At 48.4% G+C, this 22,317-nt stretch overlaps 1 protein-coding gene across 3 annotated transcripts in view; it reads left to right on the forward strand.

Moving 5' to 3' along the window:
* The first annotated feature begins 267 nt into the window (after window positions 1–267).
* Srl (sarcalumenin) overlaps window positions 268–22,317 on the forward strand; it is a 38,899-nt gene continuing 16,849 nt past the window's right edge. For 2 of the 3 annotated variants that reach the window (XM_026385400.2, XM_026385401.2), the window contains exon 1: window positions 268–347. In XM_026385400.2, coding sequence (XP_026241185.2) covers window positions 287–347 — 61 coding nt within the window. In that variant the 5' untranslated portion in view covers window positions 268–286. The remainder of the gene's footprint in view (window positions 348–22,317) is intronic. The other variant, XM_026385402.2, reaches the window with a different exon arrangement.

The following is a 22,317-nucleotide window of genomic DNA, read 5'->3' on the forward strand; positions in this document are numbered from 1 at the left end:
GGGATACCCCACTTTGTCTCCCTCATTACATCTCATACGATCCCAGGGCTGCTGTGGGTAGGGGAAAAAAATGCAGTCCCTGACCCTGCCTTCCAGGGCCTGGAGGCTGGGACCATAACTGCAGCAGTTTGTTGGGGTCTGGACTTCTTCCTCATCACGTCTGCCCAGTTGCCCTAGTGACTGTGTGACCCGCCCCCCACCCCCGCCCCGCCCTTGCATGCTGCTGCCTCCCATACCCACCATATAAATAGAGGCGAGGAGCAGCTGGGCTCTCTTGGCAGTCACCATGAGGGCGCTGCTCCTGCTCTGCTGCTTCCTGGCCTCGCTCCTGCTCTCAGGACAATCAGGTACGCCCCCCTACACAAGTGGACCCCGCTGTACCCCAGATGCTTCCCTGAGGTTTTCTGTTCCCTGGAGTGGCAAAGCTTTCCTCCTTCCTGGTGTCACTGTCATTACCCTTCTCCTTGGGGTCTGGGCTGTGGAGGAAGCAAGGTGCTAAAGTGAACTGGGGGATAGGATGGCTTGGGGGAGGACAGAGGAAGTAAGAGAGGCAGATGAGCCTGAGAGCTAGGCCAGGGTCGGAGAGAGGAGCCTGATGGCCGAACCTGGGAGAGAAGACCTCCACAAATCAAGTCTGGAGGAGATTCCAAGATGGACAAAATAACAGATTGGAGCTGGAGGTCATTTGGGTTACCCTCCCACTGGGTGGGAGAGAGGGCAAATGTCTTGGCTCTGGCTAGAGCCCGGGTTTGCATGACTGAAGACAGAGGTGGACACTGTGGGCAAAGTTGGGGATCATTTTGCAAACTGGGATAAATTTGGAGTTTTTTAATAGGGTTTGATATAGATTTAGGATTTGGGCTGGAAACAGAATTAGATGCAGAGTCCAGTGAGGAGGGGGACCCATTTTGCATGAGATCCTCTGTGAGGGGCAGGGGCTTTCATCAGGAAGGGGCTCAGCTCTGCATGCTCGGCTTTCCTTTGACATCTCAGCACTTTGTGAGGCAGAGCCGGTGGCTTGGGTTGCAGCATGGAGGTTATTTATAGGCTATAGAGGGGACACCAATCATTTTGTCACCTCTCATTCCTAAGACTCCAGGGGCTAGCTTCCCCTTGGGGATGCTTTGGGGAGAGGCTGTGGGATCCCCCTAGGAATCTAGGACTCCCACTGTATCCAGGCTCAGCCTTTAACCCATGTCTGCACATGGGACTGTGGGGACCCGGGGTTCCTGTCTCTATAAGTCTTTGAGGTTCTGTCTCCTGAGAACAGGGGGCTGCAGGGGCATCATCCCAGCAAAGAGCAGAGATCAAGAGCAGCAAAAGCTATTCTTCTGGGGATTAGGGGTTCCGCAGGGGGCTCCGGCCCTAGCACACGCTGCTGGGCCCTGCCCTTGTCTGCCCTTGAGTTAATTTGGGCTCTGTGGGGCTGCAGTGGCTAGAGTGGTGAGTATTCCAAGCGGCTGTCAGGTGGCTAAGTATGGAAACAGCTATGTAATTGGATCCTGAGCCCCAAGCCACTGCCACCCCCTCCCCTTTGCAGCCCCTCCTCTGAGGCCCAGCCCCAGCTGCCACCTCTAGGCCTCCACATAGCAGGGCCATAGGAATTACTAGCCTTTTACGGACATCCTTCATCTTTCCTCCCACTGAGGGAACTGGGCATCTGTGATGTTCCATAGGCCATGCTGGGGGCTCTTGCTTCAGGGAATAAGCAAATGCTTTGTGGGAAGGATCTCTGTGCTGTTTCCTTTCTGGGCCCTGTGCTGTGCTCTTCCTCTGGCACGTCTCCCAGTGTGGAAGCACCCCTTCCTCCTTGTTCTTGCTCACCTTATCACCACTCTGCCTCAGCTGTAGATTGCTTAGTCAAAAGGTGGCTTTCTCCTGGGCCTATGGGAGCATCCAAGCCACCAGGTGGTTCCCCAGGCCTCCATAATGACAAATCTTTCCTTGTGGTTGATTTTCCCAAGAATTGTGCTATCCTGGCCAAAAGTCCTGTCTTTGTCCCTGAACTCTTCTCATTCCCTCACTGTGTATTTCCCTCCCATTTCTCTCAGCTCTCATCTGGATGGCAATAGAAGCCCCTTCTTGCCCATTTCAAAGGGTAGGAACTATGCAGTGCTGCCTTCTTTTCTACTTATGCTGTCCCTGTGTCGCTCTGGACTAGGGTGGTTGGCTCTGTAGCCCCTATCACCTACCAGGAGACCAAGCATCCCTCTCTCTTCCACCTGTGCCAGGACTCAGATGAAGTAGCAAGGCCCTGTCACCAGACACCATCCTGGTTTCCACCCTCAACCTGCTTCCCTAATCCTTGTAACTATCTGGGTTCCCCTATGGTCTGGGTCATGGAACAGGTCTGCTCAAGGACAGGGGGAAAAGACCCTAGAGATAGCTTGATGATCTCATTATCCAGAGACGGTAAGGAAGGTCAGAGAAATGACAGATTTGTTTGAGTCAGTGACAGAGGCATGTCCAGCAGTGTTGATCTCACCCACCAGGATTTGCTTCTGTCCTCTGTCTGTCTCTTTGACAAACCTGTCCTGTGGGTGGGTATGAAACTGGGGTGGATAAGGTCACCTGAGGGAGATTTCCCAAGAGATCAAGAGAGTGATGCTTTTGTTCCTCTGATTCCATGGGAGTGGGGTGAGGTAGGTGGTGCCCAGAAAGCATTTCTTTGGATTTAAGCCATTAATATTTATTGGTGAAGGCTCATTGAGTATGCTTGTGCTTCCTGTTGTCCCTCCTGTTGCTTGATACGGAGATCTGTGACATGGGGGTTCTGTGTCCATTTATCCTTCATCCTCCTTCACACCCAGCCCTGGTTTGTAGACCATCAAACTGCTCTGGCCTCACCCTGCATCCCAATAGCAAGGAATTTGTGCATGCTGAGGGTATCCATTTTTAGTCCTAGGACTAAAGTGTCCCTCCTAAAGAGACAAGGGTACAGTATGAATGTTAGGAGCCCTCCCCGAACTGAGATATTTCCAGGAGGAGTTTTCATTCCTGTCACCTCAACAGGGCACTCCACCATCCACCATGGGGAGGCTGCTGAAAGAAGGGAGAAGCTCAGGGTCTTGGGGAGAGAGCAGACCCCAGAAGCCCTTTCAGCTCCCTAAAACCATAATCTAGTTCCCCATTTTCCACACAGAGTCTGGAGTGGTAGACCAGGATATACTTATGGATGCATCCCCCTACAAAAGAGTGACATCTTGCTTGGTGACCCATGTAATGGAAGTTTAAGAAATGATGATTTTGTCCCATATCTTAGTGTTACAGTGAAGATCATACAGAAAATCCATGACAGGCTAGAGCTGAGATTCAGGTCTCTTTGTGCCTTGGCCAATGCTTTTGCCCCCTTATTCCCTTCTGAAGTCCAGATAGGTCCGGTTGCATACTATTGGCCATTTGGTACTCACTCTGGTGTGTGGACTGGGAGGGAGCCTGACCTGTGTGGACAAAGAAGGAAGATGGCTGCCTCTGCTTCTGGCTTAAGGAACAAGGACAAGGCTAGATGTTGTGCATCCTGTATGGAACATCCATCATGAATGGAGGAGTGGGACCGGGTGGGGTCCACTGCTGTGGGACACTGGGATGGAGTACCCAGGCTTACCTTTCTCTCCTGGGCACATTCCTACTCCAGAAACAAATCCAGATCTCCCATGGCACAGCCCTTGCAGGTAAATGTTGCTTAGATATGCAAAGCCCTTCCTTCAAACACCTCGTTGCATTTCATCATTTTAGGGACTCATCCCACATTTATTGGGTTGCTGTTGTTTTCATATATGGGACTAGAGGAATGCAGATAGGTATTCTGTTTTTGGTGGGCTTACAGTTCAGTAGGGACTCCTACTGGAAAAGTGAGGTGGGCTGAAGGAAGGGGACAGGTTATCTTGGGCTAAGCAGGTCAGAAAGTAAAGATGAAACTGGGCCTTGAAGAAAGTAGGATAAGGACATAGGGAAACATCAGGAAGGGAAATCCATGTAAAGGGAATCGGATGAGGCAACTCATGGAATCAGAAGAATGGGGACCTAAATGTACCATTGTTCTGTCTTGGATGAGGGTGGGCAGATGGGAGTGAGGCAGCAGGAAATTTATTTGGAAGGTGGGGTTGGGGCGGAAGTGCAAGGCCTTGACTGGTAGGCCGAGAAGGGCAGTTTTATTCTGTGGACAGTGGGTAACCATGGAGGGCTCTGGTAAAATACACAGTTGTTGGTGGAAGGAGCAGGATTAAATGTCTCAGAGAGGATGAGAAGAAACTGATTGGTCAGACATGCCAGGAATTTAAGCAGGGTGGTGGTGTGGACTTGGGCAAGGCTGGGAACAGGGAGAAGGGGGAGCCTCAACAGAGAACGGGGGTGGAATCAGATGAACTTCCCAACCTGATGAGCCAGGGCAGGGAAAGGAGTCCTGACAGGCTTATGTAGGTTACTGGAGAACAATCTTGCCAGAAGAAGACACCATGGAGTGTAAGAGAGAACAGATTCTAAAAGTTTATTTTGGGTTATTTTGAACATCAGGTGCTGGTGGGATGCCTGTATGGGGATATTTCAGAGTGGTTAGAAAGATGGGCCTGGATCCTAGGAGGAAAGTCAGACCTGGGAATCTGGACATGAGATTCATTTGGGTAAAGATGAGAGTGAGGCAGAAACGGAGGAAGCTGTTGCAGTGAAAGAATGAGATTTGAAGACTAGTCCTGGAAGAAACTGAACTTAAGGAGTAGGAAGAGGAAGAGGATAATAAATGGATTTTAGAAAGATGGGAGGGGATCCAAGAAGAGACAGTGGCTTGGCAGCTAGGAAAAGGATGTCTCCTAGAGGAAGGGGTGTTCCACAGGATTAAATGTCACAGAGATGTCGAGGAAGAGATGGTGTTGCTTTCGACAACCTGAGGTCACTGACATATTATAAGGGGTTTAAGAGCAATTAGTGAGGACGTGGAGGCAGACATCAAGGGCTGAACATGGTGGCACAAGACTCTGATCCCAGCAGCTTGGGAGACTGAAACAGGAGGATTACAAGTTCAAAGCCAGCCTCAGCAACTTAGCAAGGCTCTGAGCAACTTAGGGATACCTTGTTTCAAAAATGAAATGAAATGAAATAAAAAATAAAATAGGCTGGGAGGGCTGGGGTTGTGGCTCAGTTGTGGCTCAGTAAAGCCCTTGTCTAGCACATGTGAGGCACTGGGTTTGATCCTTAGCACCATATAAAAATAAATTTAAAAAAAGTATTGTGTCCATCTACAACTAAAAAAAGGAGGGTCCTGGGAATGTGGCTGAGTGGTTAAGTGACCTTGGGTTCAATCCTTGATATCCCGCTCCCCACAAAAAAAGACTTAAAAATTCAGTTGAGGGGCTAGGGATGTGGCTCAAGCGGTAGCGCGCTCGCCTGGCATGCGTGTGGCCTGGGTTCGATCCTCAGCCCCACATACAAACAAAGATGTTGTGTCTGCCGAAAAAAATAAATATTAAAAAACTTCTCTCTCTCTCTCTCTCTCTCTCTCTCTCTCTCTCTCTCTCAAAAAAAAAAAAAAAAAACTCAGTTGAGTGGGATAAAGACAAGTAACACTCTGCAGAGGTAGAGAAATTTTTCAACACTAGAGAAGTGCTAATGGGCCTATAGGAAAGGATTCTGTAGAGAAAGATGGAAGGAAATGAAGAAGAGATGGGAGCCAGGTGACTGAAGGCTCGGAACACTTGAGGAGGGTAGGAAAGGTCGAGGAAGGTCTAATGGGGAACATATCATGGCTCTGGGGAGAAGCACTGGGGAGACCTCAGGTGGGCAGCATACGTTAGAGATAGGCTCTGCAGCCCCATGACAGCCAGCAAGCCAAACTAGGGAACACGGGTGTGGATCCTGGTCTACACTGGGGATTTCTCCAGAGGGCATGGAAGGCTACGGAGGGAGGAATGAGTCTAATCTTCTTAAGAATCTTGTGAGGTAGAAAGGGAGACCTCTTGCCCCAAGTTTATGATGTTGAGGCTGAGCCCAGTTCCTGTTATCCACTGCTGGGAGGAACCAGGTGATACCTGAAGGAGAAGGCTGAAGGCAATGCCATGGGTCAGTGTCTCAATCCCTGAATGCTCAGGGGTCTGCCCCCTTTGGCTGACACCTTAGAGTGGAGGGCAAAACTAGCTTCCAGGCTCTGTCGCCTAAGATATGTGTTCAACTAATGTCTGTGGGTCTACAATGGGTGAAGCACAGTATTTTGACTCCATGGTGATTTTTAAGTGGAAACTGATGTGGGAGGCACTGCCTGAATTACCCAGAGGTTGACCTTGTCCTTGTTCTTTCTTGTGGGATGGAACACGGGTTCAGCCCTCCTGATGAGGCAGGTAAGTGAGAGGAGCACGTCGATGGGGGGGGGCTTGTGATTTTCAGGAAATCCTGGCTCCTCAGAGCCCCTGGCCCTGCTCTCATCTATCTTTTCAGGCAAGCATTGGAACTTGAGCAGCCAGCCTTCAGACTTTGTATCCACTCTGTGTGATCTGTGTATTTCCTTTGGGTGGCTCCCTTCCCTCCTCAACACTGGCACCTGCCCCATCCTCCCTCCTACTAGCAAGATGTATAGATGAGAACGGCTTGGCTCACTCTGGTGGAGGGCCAGTGGCTCAACAGCTTGCACTATGCTCTCTCAGATGTTGTTTTAGAAGATCCAGAAGACCTTAGCTCCAGGAGTGCATCTTTAAGGTGGACTTGCCCATTGCTTTGGTGAGCAAGGTTTTACCCAGTTCCTACATCACATCATAGAAGCAATAGGTAAGCCTGAGTACAAAGGGGCCAAGCTGTGGAGTGGGGCTTCCTCCACCTGTTCCTGAGTGAGTGTGAGTGCCCAGAGAACTGGAGCCATGGCCAGCCCAGCTGTGTAATCTGCCCAGCAATTGGGTTTGCCTAGTGTTTCCCGTCTCCTTCTCCCACCCTAGTGTGCTGAGCAGGAAGCAATGGTCTGAACAATTCAGCAAATGGAACAAATTGGATTTAGCTGAGCTTCTGGAGAGTTACTTCTTTCTAGTCTATGTCAGGCTGTGCTGTCATGATGTAGAGTTTTTGTTTGTTTGTTTTAAGATACTAGGGGTTGGGGCTGGGGATGTGGCTCAAGCGGTAGCGCGCTCACCTGGCATGCGTGCAGCCTGGGTTCGATCCTCAGCACCACATACAAAATAAATATATTGTGTCCGCCGAAAAACTAAAAAATAAATGTTAAAAATTCTCTCTCTCTCTCTCTCTCAAAAAAAAAAAAAAAAGATAATAGGGTTGAACCCAGAGGCACTTTATCAATGAACTATACCTCCAGCTGCCCCCCACCACCACCTTTTTTTTTTTTTTTTTTTGGTACTGGGGATTGAACTCAGTAGCCCTTAACCACTGAACCACATCCCCATCCCTTTTTTTTTTTTTTTTTTTTTGTATTTTATTTAGAGACAGGGTCTCACTGAGTTGCTTAGGGCCGTGCTAAATTGCTGAAGCTGGCTTTGAATTTGAGATCCTCCTGCTTCAGCCTCCTGAGCCACTGGGATTACAGGCATGTGCTACTGTGCCTGACTGCAGCCCTTTTTACTTATTTATTTTTTCTTTTGAGACAGGGTTTTACTACATTGCTTAGGGCCTCACTAAGTTGCTGAGGCTGGCCTTGAATTTGAGATCCTCTTGCCTCAGCATCCTGAGCTGCTGGGATTACAGGTGTGTGTCATCAAATCAGACTTGGGGAGTCCTGTCCCGTCTTGTTTCATCCTCTTTCCTCTCCAGCCTGAAGGTGGTTTTACTCACAGACAAGGTCCAAGGCACCCTTGGAGCAGCTATTGCTGAGTTGCCTAGTTACAGAGTTGGGTGGCAGTATCAGAATTGAAGTTCCAGAATTAAATCAGAAGTGGATGTAATTATGTAATTAATAATCAGAATATAATTAAGTTAAGTAATAAAATTAAGTCAGAATTTCATTTAATCAGAATTAGAGTGCCTGAGCTACTAGGAACCCAACCATTCACATCTCCTAGCCCAGGGCCTTATAGTACCTCCTCTCCCTAGCCCTCCAGTTCCTCCCCAGGTGGTGTGGAAGGAAAGCCACTTGGGCTGCCCTGGGGCTGGTGTGCCTAATGACCTATTTCTGAGGGCAGCATGAGACCTTCTTGGTGGACCCCTTCCCAGGAGCCTGTGTTTCCTGAGAGTGCTGTGGGGAATTCAGGAAAGCAGGGTGACTAATGCTGCATCTAGTTCCAAATCTGGGGTCAGGAGGATTCTGGTGGAACATTGCCCAGCCAGGGTAGGCTCCCCTGGTTCATTGCAAGGGTGCTAAGAAATAGGAAGAGGCTTTCTCCCTCTCACCTCCTTCCCCCAGGTTCCTTGTCCTACACAGCTTTGAGAACCCTTCCTTTTTCCTTCAGTTCAGAATAAGTGTGGATTGTATGCCAGGCCTCAGGTGCCAAGGGGCTCAGCACAGAGTCCTGGAGAATGGGAGATGTGGCTGTCCTTGGGGAAAAACTCACCCTTTGGTCAGGGAAGCAGAATTGACTTGGATATGAGGTAAGGGTCAGGATGTGATCAGAAAGAAGTATGAGGGTGCAAGGACTGACTTGGATGCTCCAGGAACTTGGGGGAGGTAGAGGAGTGGGGTGTCTGACAGGAGAGGAGGGAAAGGAAAGGCAGATGCATGGTTCCCATAAGGCCCAGCTCTCAGCCCTTTGTCAGCCCTGCAAGGTCCTGGCTAGGCCACATGGTGCAGGAAGGAACAGGCTGTGTGTCTCTGCTCCCAGGAGCTGACCTTCTATTTGGGGAGATGACTCGCACTGAAAAAAAATCTAACTAACACCCCCAGCAGCCTACACTTTGATTGGAGTGTAGAGGATGGCTGAGAAAGTTGGACTATCAATTCTGAGGGGACAGGGGCTATGTTTCTGTTTAATTCACTCACAGAGTGGTCCCCCTTGTTTGTGGTTTTGCTTTCCATAGTTTTAGTTACCTGTAATTAACCATGTTCCAAAAATATTAAATGGAAAATTCCAAAAATAAATAATTCATAAGTTTTAAGTATAATAACTTTTCTTATGGTCTATTGTTATAATTGTTCTATTTTTATTAGTTATGTTTATCTCTTATATGTCTTATTTGTAAATTAACATTATCATAGGTATGTATGCGTAGGAAAAACAGCATGTATAGGGTTCTATATTCTCTGTGGTTTCAGGTGTCCACTGGGGGTCTTGGAGCATACCCCCTGCAGATAATGGGGAGTGTTGTACTGTATTGCGAACCCAGCACTGCGCTTGGCTCAGTGAAGGCATTTAACAATGTCTAATGAATGAGCAGATGATTTGCGCAGGCAGCGACATCTGAAGATGGTGATGGAAGCCAGGAGGTGGGGAAGCTCAAAGGATTGCACTGGCAGGAATGGGATGCAACCAACTCAGGATAGAATGTGAGGCTCATGTTCAGGGGAGCCAAGGCCACCCTGATGGGTTGGGGCCAGCTGGGAAGGGCCTTGAATGCCTCTCCAAGTAGCTGTCTCCCTAGGCCCTCAGCAGACTCCAGTAGGTTCCCCTTCTGGCTAGTCCCCCCACACCGGGTTCCTCACAGATATTTTTGGATCCTACTAGATCAGGGACTGCAAAACTCTGAGCTCAAGCAGGTGCAGGCAAAATCTGGCCTGGAGTTCTGGATTCACAGGAAGTGGGTTGTGCTGGAAGCTTGACCCAGCACCAAGCCAGGGGAGAACCCTGGGGTTTGTGAGCCCCATCACTCCCTCCACCAATGGGTTGCTGCCAAAACTGCTATCCCTGGTCCTCCTCCAAGGGCCACTGGGTTAGGACCCAGGCCAGCCCAGTCGCCTTGCATAAATTTTCCCTAGATGGCAACAGGTAAAGGAATGGCTTTCTTTGGAAAACATGTTTCCAACGCACATCTGATTTACACTGAGTTTAGGTCCTGGCACCACATGCCCTACACACCTGCATCCATGTCCACGAGAAGCCTTAGCTGATTTGTTGGTTACTCAGTTTTCCCTGCATTTCCGCTCACCTTTATTCCAAGAATCAGGTGGAAGATGACTTATTTTTCTACCATGTATCCAAGGAGATTGAGCACTCACCTTGGACAGGCAAAGATCAGGAGAATGAGCTTGGGGACAGCAGTGACTGTATCACAAGTCTGGTGGCAATCTCATCTCTTTCTCCTGTCTTCCTTTCTGGGTTTCCTTTCTGAACTGGTGGGACACCTGTACTTGAGGACAGAGCAAGCACTAGTTTTGTCATAAAATAACCACCGAGTTCCTTAAGATTCTCTGCACCTGTTTCTTTGCTAGTAAAATAGGGATAATAATACTTGCCCTGTTTATGGCATGGAGCTGTTATGTGACTAAAAGAAGAAAATCTTCTTTGATATCAGATATTGTTTAGGGTTAAAAGGGTTTTGACCTTAGTGACATAGTAAGTCTTACTGTTGAACATATGCTGCAGCTTGACAGTTGCTGCCAGTTTCATCAAATATCATGAGAGATGAACAACCAGGGGAATCCATCAACATTTCTGCTCCTGTTCAGGACCATTAATATCTTTGGGATTCTCTGTCCTCAAAGAGCTTATAACCCAGGAGGAGGGATAGTCCATGCTCATGAGATGAATAGAAAACCATATAAGGCAGGTGGAATCAAGGGCTAAAAATAAGCAGCTTGAGAGTCCAGAGAAGGGGGAGCAGTTGTTGGAGAGGCTTTGTCGTTGGGGACAGCTTGAGCTGAGTTTCAGAGCATGTGGATACCAGGTGGTAGGGGCAGGGTCTGGGGACTTTAGAGCCAACAAACACCATCTTAATGTGAGAGCATGTGGGGGAGATTCCATAGGGACAGGCTTAGATGTTGGTTCTTATATTATTTCTTGTGGCTACTTTAATAAGTTGACACAAATTTGTTGACTTTAACACAACAAAAATCTAGCCAGGTTCAGTGTTACATGCTTGTAATCCCAGCTTTTTGGGAGGCCAAGGCAGGAGGATTGCAAGTTTGAGGCCAGCCTCAGCAACCTAGTGAGACCCGTCTCAAAATTTTAAAAAAGAAATAAATAAAAAGGGTTGGGGATGTAGTTCAGTGATGATGTGTCTTTTGGTTCAAGCACCAAAACCAAAACCAAACTAACCAACCAACAGAAATCTATTCTCTCACAATTCTAGAGGCCAGAAGTCCAGAATCAAGGTGTTGGCAAGGCTGCACTCACTTTGAAGGCTTTAGGGAGGATCCTTCTTGCTTCTTCCAGCATCTGGTTGCTGTCAGCAATCCTTGGTGTTCCTGGGCTTCTAGACTCTTTGCTCCAGTCTCTGCCTCTCCCTGCCTGTGTTCTCCCCTCATCATGTAAGAACATTGAGGACTTTGGATTTAAGACCCACCCTAATACACTATGATCTCGTCTTAATTAATCACATCTACAAAGACCCTATCTCCATGTAAGGTCAAATTCTCATGCTCTTGGTGGACAGGAATACTGGGAAGATACCATTCAGCATACTGTAGTTCCTTACCCTGGGACCCAGTTGTCTAACAGTTGCTGGCTTTGAATGTTTAGTCTTGTCTTTCTCCTAGGAGACAGTCTTCTGCTGGGCAGAGTTGGCACCTGTTCCCTTGTGCTCCCTGGTCTTACAGCCCCATGGTGGCTCCAGTGGCTAATTTGGAACTAACTCTTCTGACACACCCACAGCAAGTGTTGAATGAATGTATGGACAGCTGACGGGGGCAGAGGATTCCTGAAGCAGCCTCTCTGGCTACAGTAGTCCTGGGGAGGAGGGTGCCTGCTGGGTGCCTCAGCTGCAGAGCAGGTTAGAGGGGGCAGATACTGAGGGAGGGAAGGCTGATTCCTGGATGGGAGTGTGATGCAGAGAACAAGGACCAAGAAGACCCAGCTTTCTCCCCTGCCCCCTGCCTGCTGTGCCCCGATCTCTTTTCAGTGGGGATTGAACCCGGGGGCACTTTACAACTGTTCTGCATCCCCAGACCTTTTAATTTTATTATTTTAAAATTTAATTTAAAAAATTTCTTTAGTTGTAGATGAACATCATGCCTTTATTTATTTATTTATTTTATGTGGTGCTGAGGATCAAACCCAGTGCTTCACATGTGCTGGGCAAGTGCTCTACCACTAAGCCACAATCCCAGCTCTTAATTGAGACAGGATTTTGCTAGGTTGCCCAGGTTAGCCTCAAACTTGAGATCCTCCTACCTCAGACTTGCAAGTAGCTGGGATTATGGGGATGTGTTACTGTGCCCAGCTGGGGTTCCCATTCTTTTTTTTTTTTTTTTTTTTTTTTTTTTTTTTTTTTTTAAAGAATTTTAATATTTATTTTTTAGTTTTCGGTGGACACAACATCTTTGTTTGTATGTGGTGCTGAGGATCGAACCCGGGCCGCCCGCATGCCAGGCAAGCACGCTACCGCTTGAGCCACATCCCCAGCCCCCCCATTCTTTTTTTAAAAACTATTTTCTTAGTTGTCAGTGAACCTTTATTTTATTGATTTATATATGGTGCTGAGAATCGAACCCAGTACTTCACACATGCTATGCAAGTGCTCTACCACTGAGCCACAACCCCAGCCCCTGAGGTTCCCATTCTTACAGTGCCTTTCTGCTAGTAGCAGAGGTCCCTCACTGGAAGGGCAGAGTAACAGAATCTTCTTACTGTGGATAACAGGGTCCCTAAACTGGAGTCTGAGTGTGTGAGCAGCTCTGAAAGCAGATTGTTATGGCTCATCTGGTTCTAGGGGAAATGGGATGAGGGGACTGGCCTCCACCTCTTTCCAGCTCAGGGTCTTCAAGCCTTTTCAGAAATATTCACCAATGATCATGGGGGCCAGTGTCAAGGGGCCCTCCTTAACCTGTTGTTCTGGGCTTTCCTCTGTCTGGCTCTCTCCCACCTTCCTAAACATAGCCGCTGGTTACTTCACATGTCTGGCTGGGCTCCTGCAGTGGACCACCCAAAATGTGAGCAGCTACTCAGAGCCCCAGGGATCTGCCCCCCACTCAGGCACTGAGACTTTGCCCTTGTGGTTGGATCTCTCTTCCTGCCTGCTCATCTCCTCCATTCAGATCCTAAAGTCTGTGAGGGTGGAGCTGAGTTCAGCGGTTCCATTTTGGTTATCACAGGTGATAGCTGGGACAGCAGCTCTCTCTGAGGTTCATTCATTTGTTCTTCTTGGCTCTTTCTTTCCCTCCCCCTCTCTGTTCCTTCCTTGTACTTTGCTTGCACTGGGAATTAAGCCCAGGGCTTCACACATGCTAGGCAAGTGCTCTAACACTGGGCTACATCCCCAGCCCTTTCTGAGAACTGGGCTTGGAGGGATTCAGTGACTTGGCCCAAGGACACAGTTTTGAATACTGGTCCTCTCCTGTTTTCTGGAACTCTTTGCCACTGACTTGAGGAAAGATTTTTCATTTTGCTATCATCCATCTATTTATCCATTCATCTACCCTTTTTCCATCCATTCATCCATTCATCTATCTATTCATCCATCCAGCCATCCAAATGGCTGTTCTAGGTGATGGGGATACAACATCCCTGACAGATAAGAAACCAAGTAAGTAAATTATATAGTTTATTAGAAGGTGGTAAATGTGATTGAGAAACATAAACTAAGGAAGGGAATTGGGGAAGGCTGATGGGGAAACAATCTTAATGGGGTGGCTGGGAAGGCCTTACGGAGAAGACAGAATCAGAGCAAAGGCTTAGAAGGGGAGGGAGTGTGCCGGCTGGTTGTCTGGGGAGAGTGTGCTTAGCAGAAGGCACATCAAACACAGTGAGGCAGGAGGATTCCTGCCCTGGTCAAGAAAGAATGTGTCTGGGCAGCTGGACAGAGAGGACAAGTTGACTAATCAGAGGAGAGTCACCTGGAAAAATGCTTACTGAGAGAGGAAGCTCCTTTTTGTCAGGTATATCCAGTAGGCTCTTATACTTCAGGGATAACTTCCAAGCCCCAACTGAACACCTATAATACCCCTGGGGATAGAGGCCATCACATAGGGTGACAGGTGCTATGGGAACCTAGAGCAGACACAACTAACTCAGTACTGAGGGGTCACTGGGCGGCCTCACAGAGGATAAGCTTCAAAGTTGAGCTCAGAAGTGGGAGCCAGAATTATCCCAGGCCCAGGCAGGAGCAGGGGGTGCCAGTGGAGTTCACACTTGGGTGTTTGGATAGAAACCCACCCTGAGAGAACAATGGTGCAGGCACAAATGGTGTGAATCTCTATGCTCACTACTTTCTCATGACCTGTGGGGATTTGGCATAGCCCTTGTCCTGGAGATGTGTACCTGGAAGGGAAGATAGGACAGGCATGTACAGCCTCCTTACCCCAAGGTCACGACCGCAGAAGTCAGTTTGTGCCTTGTCACTTTGCTCAATGTTCAAAGTCATGGACTTAGAGAGTTGAGGCCAGAGAAGGCGATCTGTGTGGCCTCAAGTGGTAACAACCAGAGGCGCTGTGAAGAGTGGCAGGGTGGGGGCTGGGAGCATAAGGCTGGGCAGGTGTGAACAGGTAAGGCTGGGAGGCAGGAGGCCCTTCCAGGCAGGTAGGCTATCAGGGTACCTTTCATGGGTTGGATTTTGTCTCCTAAAAAGACATATTGAAGTTCTAATCCCAGTACCTTAAAATGTGGCCTTATTTGGAAGTAGGATCATTAGAGATGTTGTTAGTTAAGAATGAGTCATTGTGGCTGGGGATATAGTTCAGTTGGCAGAGTGCTTGCCTTGCATGCACAAGGCCTTGGGTTAGATCCCCAGCACCACATTTAAAAAAGGGGAAAAAAAAAGAATGAGACCCTGCTAGGCTTGGTGGCACAGGCCTGTAATCTTAGCAGCTAGGAAGGCTGAGGCAGGAGGATTGAGGCAGGAGGATCACAAGTTCAAGGCCAGCCTCAGAATTTAGTGCAGCCCTAAGCAACTTAGCGAGACCCTGTCTCAAAATTTAAAAAAGGGCTGGGGGTATGGTTCAGTGGTAGAGTTCAGTGGGTTTAATCCCCAGTATTCCACCTCTCCCCCACACAAAAGAACTGTTGGAGAAGGTGGGCTCTACATCCAATATGGTGGTTTGCCTATGGGGAGTGGAGAGACACAGCAGATAAGGAAGAAGAAGGAGGCAGAGACAGAGGAAGGTAGCTGTAAGCCAGGGGTGCTGGAAGATGCCAGGAGCTAGAGGCAGGAAGGGCCCTCCCTACAGGATGCAGAGGGAACATGGCCCTGCTGACTCCGTGACTCAGACTCTGGCCTCCAGAACCGTGAGAGAATGGATTTCAATCTTCTGTGGTACTTCATTATGGCAGCCCTAGGAAACTGACATGAGATCAGGTTCAGGCATCAGTGCAGGCATTTGGCTCTTGTCCAGCTGGGGACTGCAGGGACCCTTATAGCAGGCTGGCCTGCTGAGCTCAGAAGTGGCACTTGGCATTGACGGGTTGGGGAACCGGGGTAGGGCACAGTAGGGCAGGGGTCAGCCTGGGTCACTGAGTGTGGAATGTGCATTTGCATTACCTCTGTTCTTGGCTTTGACCTTCTCTCTCCAGGGGAACCCCATGGGAACTAGGGAGAAGATGGCCTGCCTTGGCCTTCTGCATGGCTATGGGGTTGCCAAAGGAAAAATATGTAATAGCCCAGGGCTCTCCAGTGGCAAGAACTTCATATGGCTTTGGTACTTGAATAAATGAGATGGGATATAAGAGCCCAGGCTCTTGGTAATACTACACCAGAGAAGGGGACTGCTCTCAGACTTGCCTGCTTATAATTATGTCTCCTGAGAAGGAGGATGTCCACAGAGGGAACTTTATAGAAGACCTCAGAGGCCTGGCCTGAAGGGCCTGGGTGAGCCATGGCTCACCCAGGAAAGTGTGTCCTCACGTGTTGAGGTTCAGGTGACCAGGCTGCTTGGGCATATAAACTGGAGGCTCTAGTAAGGCTGCTTCCAGGGCAGGCATGAGATTTCTGGAATGGTTCCCCCTTTAAGTGGCCTGAGCATGCTGGATATCTTTGCCAGTGGTATTCCAGGTTCTAGGAGCAAGAATACAGGGAAACGGGAAGATTTGGTGTGAGGCTTTGAGAGTTTGTACTGTTTGCAGAGCACCATGGGTGGGGTCCTTCCTCGGGTGACCAGACTCTGGAGGGGTCTTCTGGTCCCAATTCTGTGGCTTCTGCTTTTGTGAATTCAGGTAAGAACTGATGCCACATGGCTTTCGCTGAACCGATATCCTTTGTTTCCTGGTGATGACCCTAATGAGACCATTCCCTGCATTCTTCTGGTGACAACAGGAATACCACATACCTTATGGCAAGGGTCAAATCTCACTCAAATCCTTCCTAAAATCTCCAGACAGAGCTGTGCTTAGGGAACTAGCTGGACTTCAAATCCACTCTGGATACCTCTGGCATGGTCCTCCTCAAGTGGCCATCCTTTGGAGAAACAAACAGGAGTGAACGAACAAGTCCAGGAATACCAGGTCCCCTGAATGGGTGAAATGTGACCACTTTAATATTATAAATACCAGGGAGGAAAGGAAGTGCTTATTTGGGAGCCTGGGTGTGCAGACTGTGGTGAGGAGTCTAGAGACCTGGGGTTTAGGCCTGGCTCTGCCCCTACTCACTGGGTGACTTCTGACATATTATTTTCCTTCCCGGACCTTGTTTCCTCATCTGTGAAATAGAGTGTTGGGCTAGTTAATTTCTAAATTACCTTCCAGTTTTAGAAGTCTCTAATATAAAAATAATCATAAGGATAAAGAATAACATGAGATTTGGGACCATGCATGTTAGGACCCAGGGGTGGAACTCATCTGTTGTGGTTGTGGTGGGACTCTCTGGGAAAGAAAATGGAAAATCTGGCCTCTTGGTGTTTGAACAGTAACTCTTCCAGAAGGGTCTGTGGGCCAGGGAGCCCAAGGCAGAACATCTGTATTCTTACTGACCGAGCCTCTGCCCTTAACTTGACTTTCCTCCTTTACCCATTCTGAGAATGGGCAGTTTCTCCTGTCTCTGTGGCAGTTGGGGGCAAAAGCTACTATAGACACCTCACTGCCAGAGCGGGCAGTGGCCTTGCTGGGCACTGTTTGCCAGGCATCCTGGTTGTGGTGCTTCCTTTCACGTGGTCTTCCAACCAGCAAGAGCTGCAGGTGGTGGTGGAGGAGAGGGGTCATGTACAGCCATGCAGGCCTGTGTTCATGGCTTCAAAGCCCTGAAAACATGAGCTCTGATTTCACTTGAGCAGCCTGAGCAAAGCATCCTTCAGGCAGAGCTGGAGCTGCTGGCCCTGTCTCTGAGCCTCACTGTGTGCTCAAGGGCTTACTGTTTTGTTCCTTACTATGAAGATGACAGTGCCTGTACAGGTATCTCTAGTGTCCTCTCTCCAATTGTGTTGCTATTTTAGAACATCTTGAAGGGCACTTACTTGTTCTCAGCCTTTGGAAGGGCTTTCTTCCATTCTCAGACAGAAGCCTTGGCCATGGGTCTAAATGTCCCCTTGAGTGTGCATTTGTGTTGGGGATGAAGTTCAGGAGCATCTCACTTCAGTGTCTTCATGTAAGAACCTGGAATGTGGGGAGAGGGAAGTGGGAAGTTCCCTCTAGTCATGGATGTTTCTGGGTGATTCAGGACTGACAGAGGCAGTGACCATAGGACTTATCTTTGGGCTCATTAGGATGAGCTCTTGGCCCTGGGAGTGTGGCAGCTCAGGCCTTTTCCTATCCCCAGACCAACGGAAGTCTCAGAAGAGAGCAGCACAGTTCCCAAGTCACCTGTGGCCCCAACCTGAACTGCTGCATTTGATGGCAGAGGAGAAGGAGCTCTACCAAGAAAGACATCCTCTGGTCCCCTGACCAGACCCTCAGGCCCAAAGGGTCAAAAGGAGCAGAGTGAGGGTGAGCTAGCTTGGCTGCTGTTCAACAGTGGTTCTGTTTGGCCACTCAGTGAACTTGGGATTTGGCCAGGAATCTTTCCCCTTCTAGGAAATAATGGTGACACCGGAAACACATTAAATGCTCGTGAACATCACTAGATGTTTAAAAAACTCCCAAGGGTGTTGCCAAAGCAGGTATCATTATCTGCATTTTGTGGGTGAATGAAATTTGATACATTAATGAGCAGCCAAGGTCACACAGCAGGCTGGTAAAACAGCAAGGGCCAGAGCCTCCTGACTTCCAAGTGCATTCAGAGAGGTGAGTCTCTTGACCCCTCAGCCATGAGGCCTGGCAAAGGAAAGCCCTAAGGTGTGGTCCTCCCAATCTAAGACATTTCAGATGTACTTCCCAAGCTGGAGAGTCCAGCAGACTTCCTCCAGCCCAATGGGCTGGGAATGAAGTGGGTCTGGTTTCATTGCTCCTTTACCTGCACAGCCCAGATGACTCTGACTTTAACTCAAGGCATCTTAGAGGGAGCTGTACTCTTCTGGCTTCAGCAGGTTTCTCCTTGCCTGGCGCCTCAAAATTAAACCATCAGCCCTCTCACATCTCTCCCCACAGATCCCAGGCAGATTCAGTTTCTTTGAGCTGGAGGTGGGGAGGTAGCAGGAGGCCAGCCACCTGCCTCAGTCTGTCTCAGAATCCACCCTACATAGCTTCTTCCTTCCTCCAAAGGGAGGAAATTATTGCCCAGTGAGCTGATCTTGGAAAAACTAGATGCTCAACTGAGTATCCCTTTTAACAATCAGCTTACACTGAGCAGGTATGACTTAATGTTTTGCTTCTGGTATTTGCTCTTCAAAAATGAATGAGGCTGGGCATGGTAGCACATGCCTGTAATCCCAGTGGACGGGGAGGCTGAAACCAGAGGACCTCAAGTTCAAAGCCAGCCTCAGCAATTTAAGGAGGCCCTAAGTAACTTAGTAAGACTCTGTCTCCAAATTAAAAATTTAAAAAGGTCTGAGGATGTGGCTTAGTGGTTAGGTACTTCTGGGTTTAATCCCCAGGACCATTAACAAAAACAACAACAAAAAGAATGAGCATTTACACTCATGAATGCCTCCAGGCATTAAAGACAAGCATGGATTAACCCCCCCCCCCCCACACACACACATACACACAGGTCATGGGATTTCTAGTAATTTCTCTATGTATTTCTCAAACCAAGAATTCTCAGGAATTGGGGATAGGATGGAAAGTAGTTATTCTGTCAATTCTCCATACTTGAAAGTTAAAGATAATTATGTTGAAATCTTTAACCATCATTTTTATTATTTATTTATTTTTTGGGAGTGGTGTTGGGAATTGAACCCAGTGCCTTATGCATAGGCAAGCACTCTCAACTGAGCTGTATCCCCAGCCCTATTATTTATTATTTATTTTATTTTTTGGTATTGGGGATTGAACGCAGGGGTACTCTACCACTGATCTACATCCCCAGCCCTTTTTATTTTTTGTTTTGAGACAGGGTCTCATTAAGTTGCTGAAATTGACCTTGAACTCACATTTCTCCTGCCTCAGCCTTCTGAGTCACTGGGGTTACAGGTGTGCACCACCACCCCTAGCTAACAATCATTTTTAAAAGAAGGAATAAGTGGGAAGGCTAACAAGTTGCTGCCCCAGGGCAAATGTGACCCCTTCTATTGGCTGAGTAGAGGTGGTGGTTGGAATGTGGCCCAAGCTGGGACAGCTCCTGAGACTTAGAGATGGTAGGGAGCTGGGTTCTAGAAGCAGCTGTTGCTAGTGAGCAAGCAAGCCCTTCAGCCCTGGGACAAGCACTTCCCAGAGCTTGAGACTTTTGTAAAATCCAACCAGTTGATGTGTGAGATGGTCCCTTTTGACTCCAAATCTCAAGTTTCTCTCTGATTGCTGCCTTTGTCCTGTCCCCTGTGTGAATCATTTTGGGGCTAGAGTCCAGCCAGGGACAAGCTGTCCCAGTGGGATTATACTTGACTTTAGGAACTTGGCCAGGAATCCAAATAAACCTTCCAAGAATGGCTGCCTCTTTCATTGCACCCTAGTCACCTTTGTCTGGGGAAGAGGTAAAGGCCAAAAGAATGAGCAGTTAGGGTCTCAGTCTTTCCTGTGCTAAGGTGTTGGCTTTTTGGTAAGTTATCTGATGAAGGCTTCATCTAAGAAGTGGAAGAACAAGGGGCCCTGAGTGGTGAACAATTGACTCTGTGGGATAAGGTGGAGAAAGAATGAGACAGCAGAAGAGGCCGGCCTTGCCAGGAGTGTTCAGAGATAAGACTAGAGAAGGAAGCTACCTCAGCTGCGTGTCTCTGTGTGCTGACATGTTCTCAGCCACTCTGGAGTCACAGCCTATGAGAAGCCATTACATGGGTTGAGGGCAGCAGAGGATGACTTGTGACTCCTCTGTGCTCCAAAATTAGGGGTTCTGACCACCTGAGACAGCCAGATCCAGGCATAGAATGAATTTTTCCCTGGGATTTTATTATTAAAGACTTGTTTACATAATTGAGTATGAGTGATGTTCAAAGGGTGTATTTATGTGTGACTTTGAACTCTAGAGTTTCTGTTTGAGTGGATAAGAAGTCATGTGAAAGAATACCTCTGCAGTCTTTGTTAGAAATATCTGCTAAGGAGACTCAGGCAGGCTGGAATGGAATTTGCATTGAAGTGAGCTCAAAACAGGCCAAGAAAACAAATGGTCTTGGGTTCTCAGCTATAATCTTCTGATCTCCACTTTCAAATTCAAAATGGCCCCCTTAGTGCTAAGGGAAGTCTTAGAGGAGTCTCAGATGTTGGTGTTCTTTGGAATTACCTTGCAGAACTCACAACTATGCTCTGACTCAACTGCAGAGACCAGGGTGTGTGCTTGAAAATTCTGCAGGTGTTTCAGTTATCTGTGTGGAGTTTGGTTCCCAGGCAGAGCTCTGCTGGCTTGGCTTGTTGAGCCTGTCCTGTGTCTGCTCCTTCATTTAAAGAGAGGTTGATACTCCTTCCTTTTTCTGCCTTAGAGAGCTGGAAGGAGGATATCAAAGAATAAGAATAGAAAACATGAAGTTCTAGTGAGGGCAATATAGGATTTAACTCAGAGCCTTGCATCTATGGATGGACAAAGTGAAAAGATACTGTGAGGGAGGCTTTTGGGGGATGTTGGAGAAGTTGGTAAAGAAGAGATAAGAGGAACTTATTTATAGAGAGAGGAAAAGAGCCCTGATTGTCAATCTCCCTCTTCTCTCCCCTTCCTAACAGTGGAGCAGACAGATCCAGGAAGTACTGAGGGGGTGATAACCCTCACCTGTTTCATCTCCCCTCTCTTCTCAGGCACTTCTGTAGGAGCCTAGCACTTCAAGGGACATGGTTTGTGAGCCACCTGGGGAGCAGAAAGAACTCTAGGCTTTGGAAGCAGGCTGAATCCCAGCTTGACCCTGTCCTCCAGCAAGCCTTTAAAGCTCTCTGGCCAGGGCTTCCTTTTTTCCAGTTGTACTCACCAGGCCCTTGGCAACTCTGCAACACTCTGAGTCTATGGAAAGTGCTTTGGAATGAGTGAGGAGCTGAGGAAACAAAATCAGGGTGTTTGGTTAGTGGTGGAAAGAAGAGAGGAACTGAGTCCAGGGCAACAGCTGTCTGTGGGGCTGGTGGGAGAAGCTGAAAGCCCAGCTCCCAACGAAGGGCTGATGGCAGAGGGGGCATCCAGAGAGGAATAGGACTGGTTTGTGCCATGCTTAGCCTGGATGGGTGGGACTGGCCCAGGACTGGCTTGGGCCTTCTGTGGTTTCTGGGGCTGAGCTGGGGGCCCGCTATTCATATGCTCTGACATCAGTGTCCAGGCCTATCTGGGGCTGGAGCTGTTGTGTTGGCAGTAGCACATACAGTATGGTACCTCGTGTCCTGGAATGGGCTCAAACTCATTTTCCCAGGACTCAACCCACACAAGGGTCCTCAGTGCCTTCTTACACCTCCTGCTCCAGCTACCAACAGGGGCTGTAGAAAAAAACTAGGGAAGCCAGGGAAAGAGGGAAAGACCTGGCACTGGTCTTGGATCTCAAGAAATTGAGCTGAATGTTATGGGAGGCTCCTTGGGTCTCTGATGTGCCCCCCAGGGGAGACTTGGGCCCAATTGCACAGCTGCTTCCTGGGTTGTAATCTCTAGGGACCCAATGACATAGCTTGTTTCATTAAGGGACTGTATTAGAGAAGTTTTTTTTAGCTCAGGAAAGAAAGTCACAGGGCATGAAGCTATCATGCTCAGTCTTTTTCACTTCAAATTGTGTAGCAGATGGCCAAGGGCAGCACAGCACTAAGCTATAAACACAAGGGAAGGGTGTAGACATAAATGTGTGCATACATGCATACACTCAACTTCCTGACCAGGAAGTGGAAACACACAGCGTGAAGGTCATGGCAAGCTAGCGTCTATGGCTCCTCATACCCCATTGGGAATCCTCTTACT

The sequence above is a fragment of the Urocitellus parryii genome, chromosome 9 (assembly GCF_045843805.1).
Source record: "Urocitellus parryii isolate mUroPar1 chromosome 9, mUroPar1.hap1, whole genome shotgun sequence".
NCBI classification, from domain to species: Eukaryota; Metazoa; Chordata; class Mammalia; order Rodentia; family Sciuridae; genus Urocitellus; species Urocitellus parryii.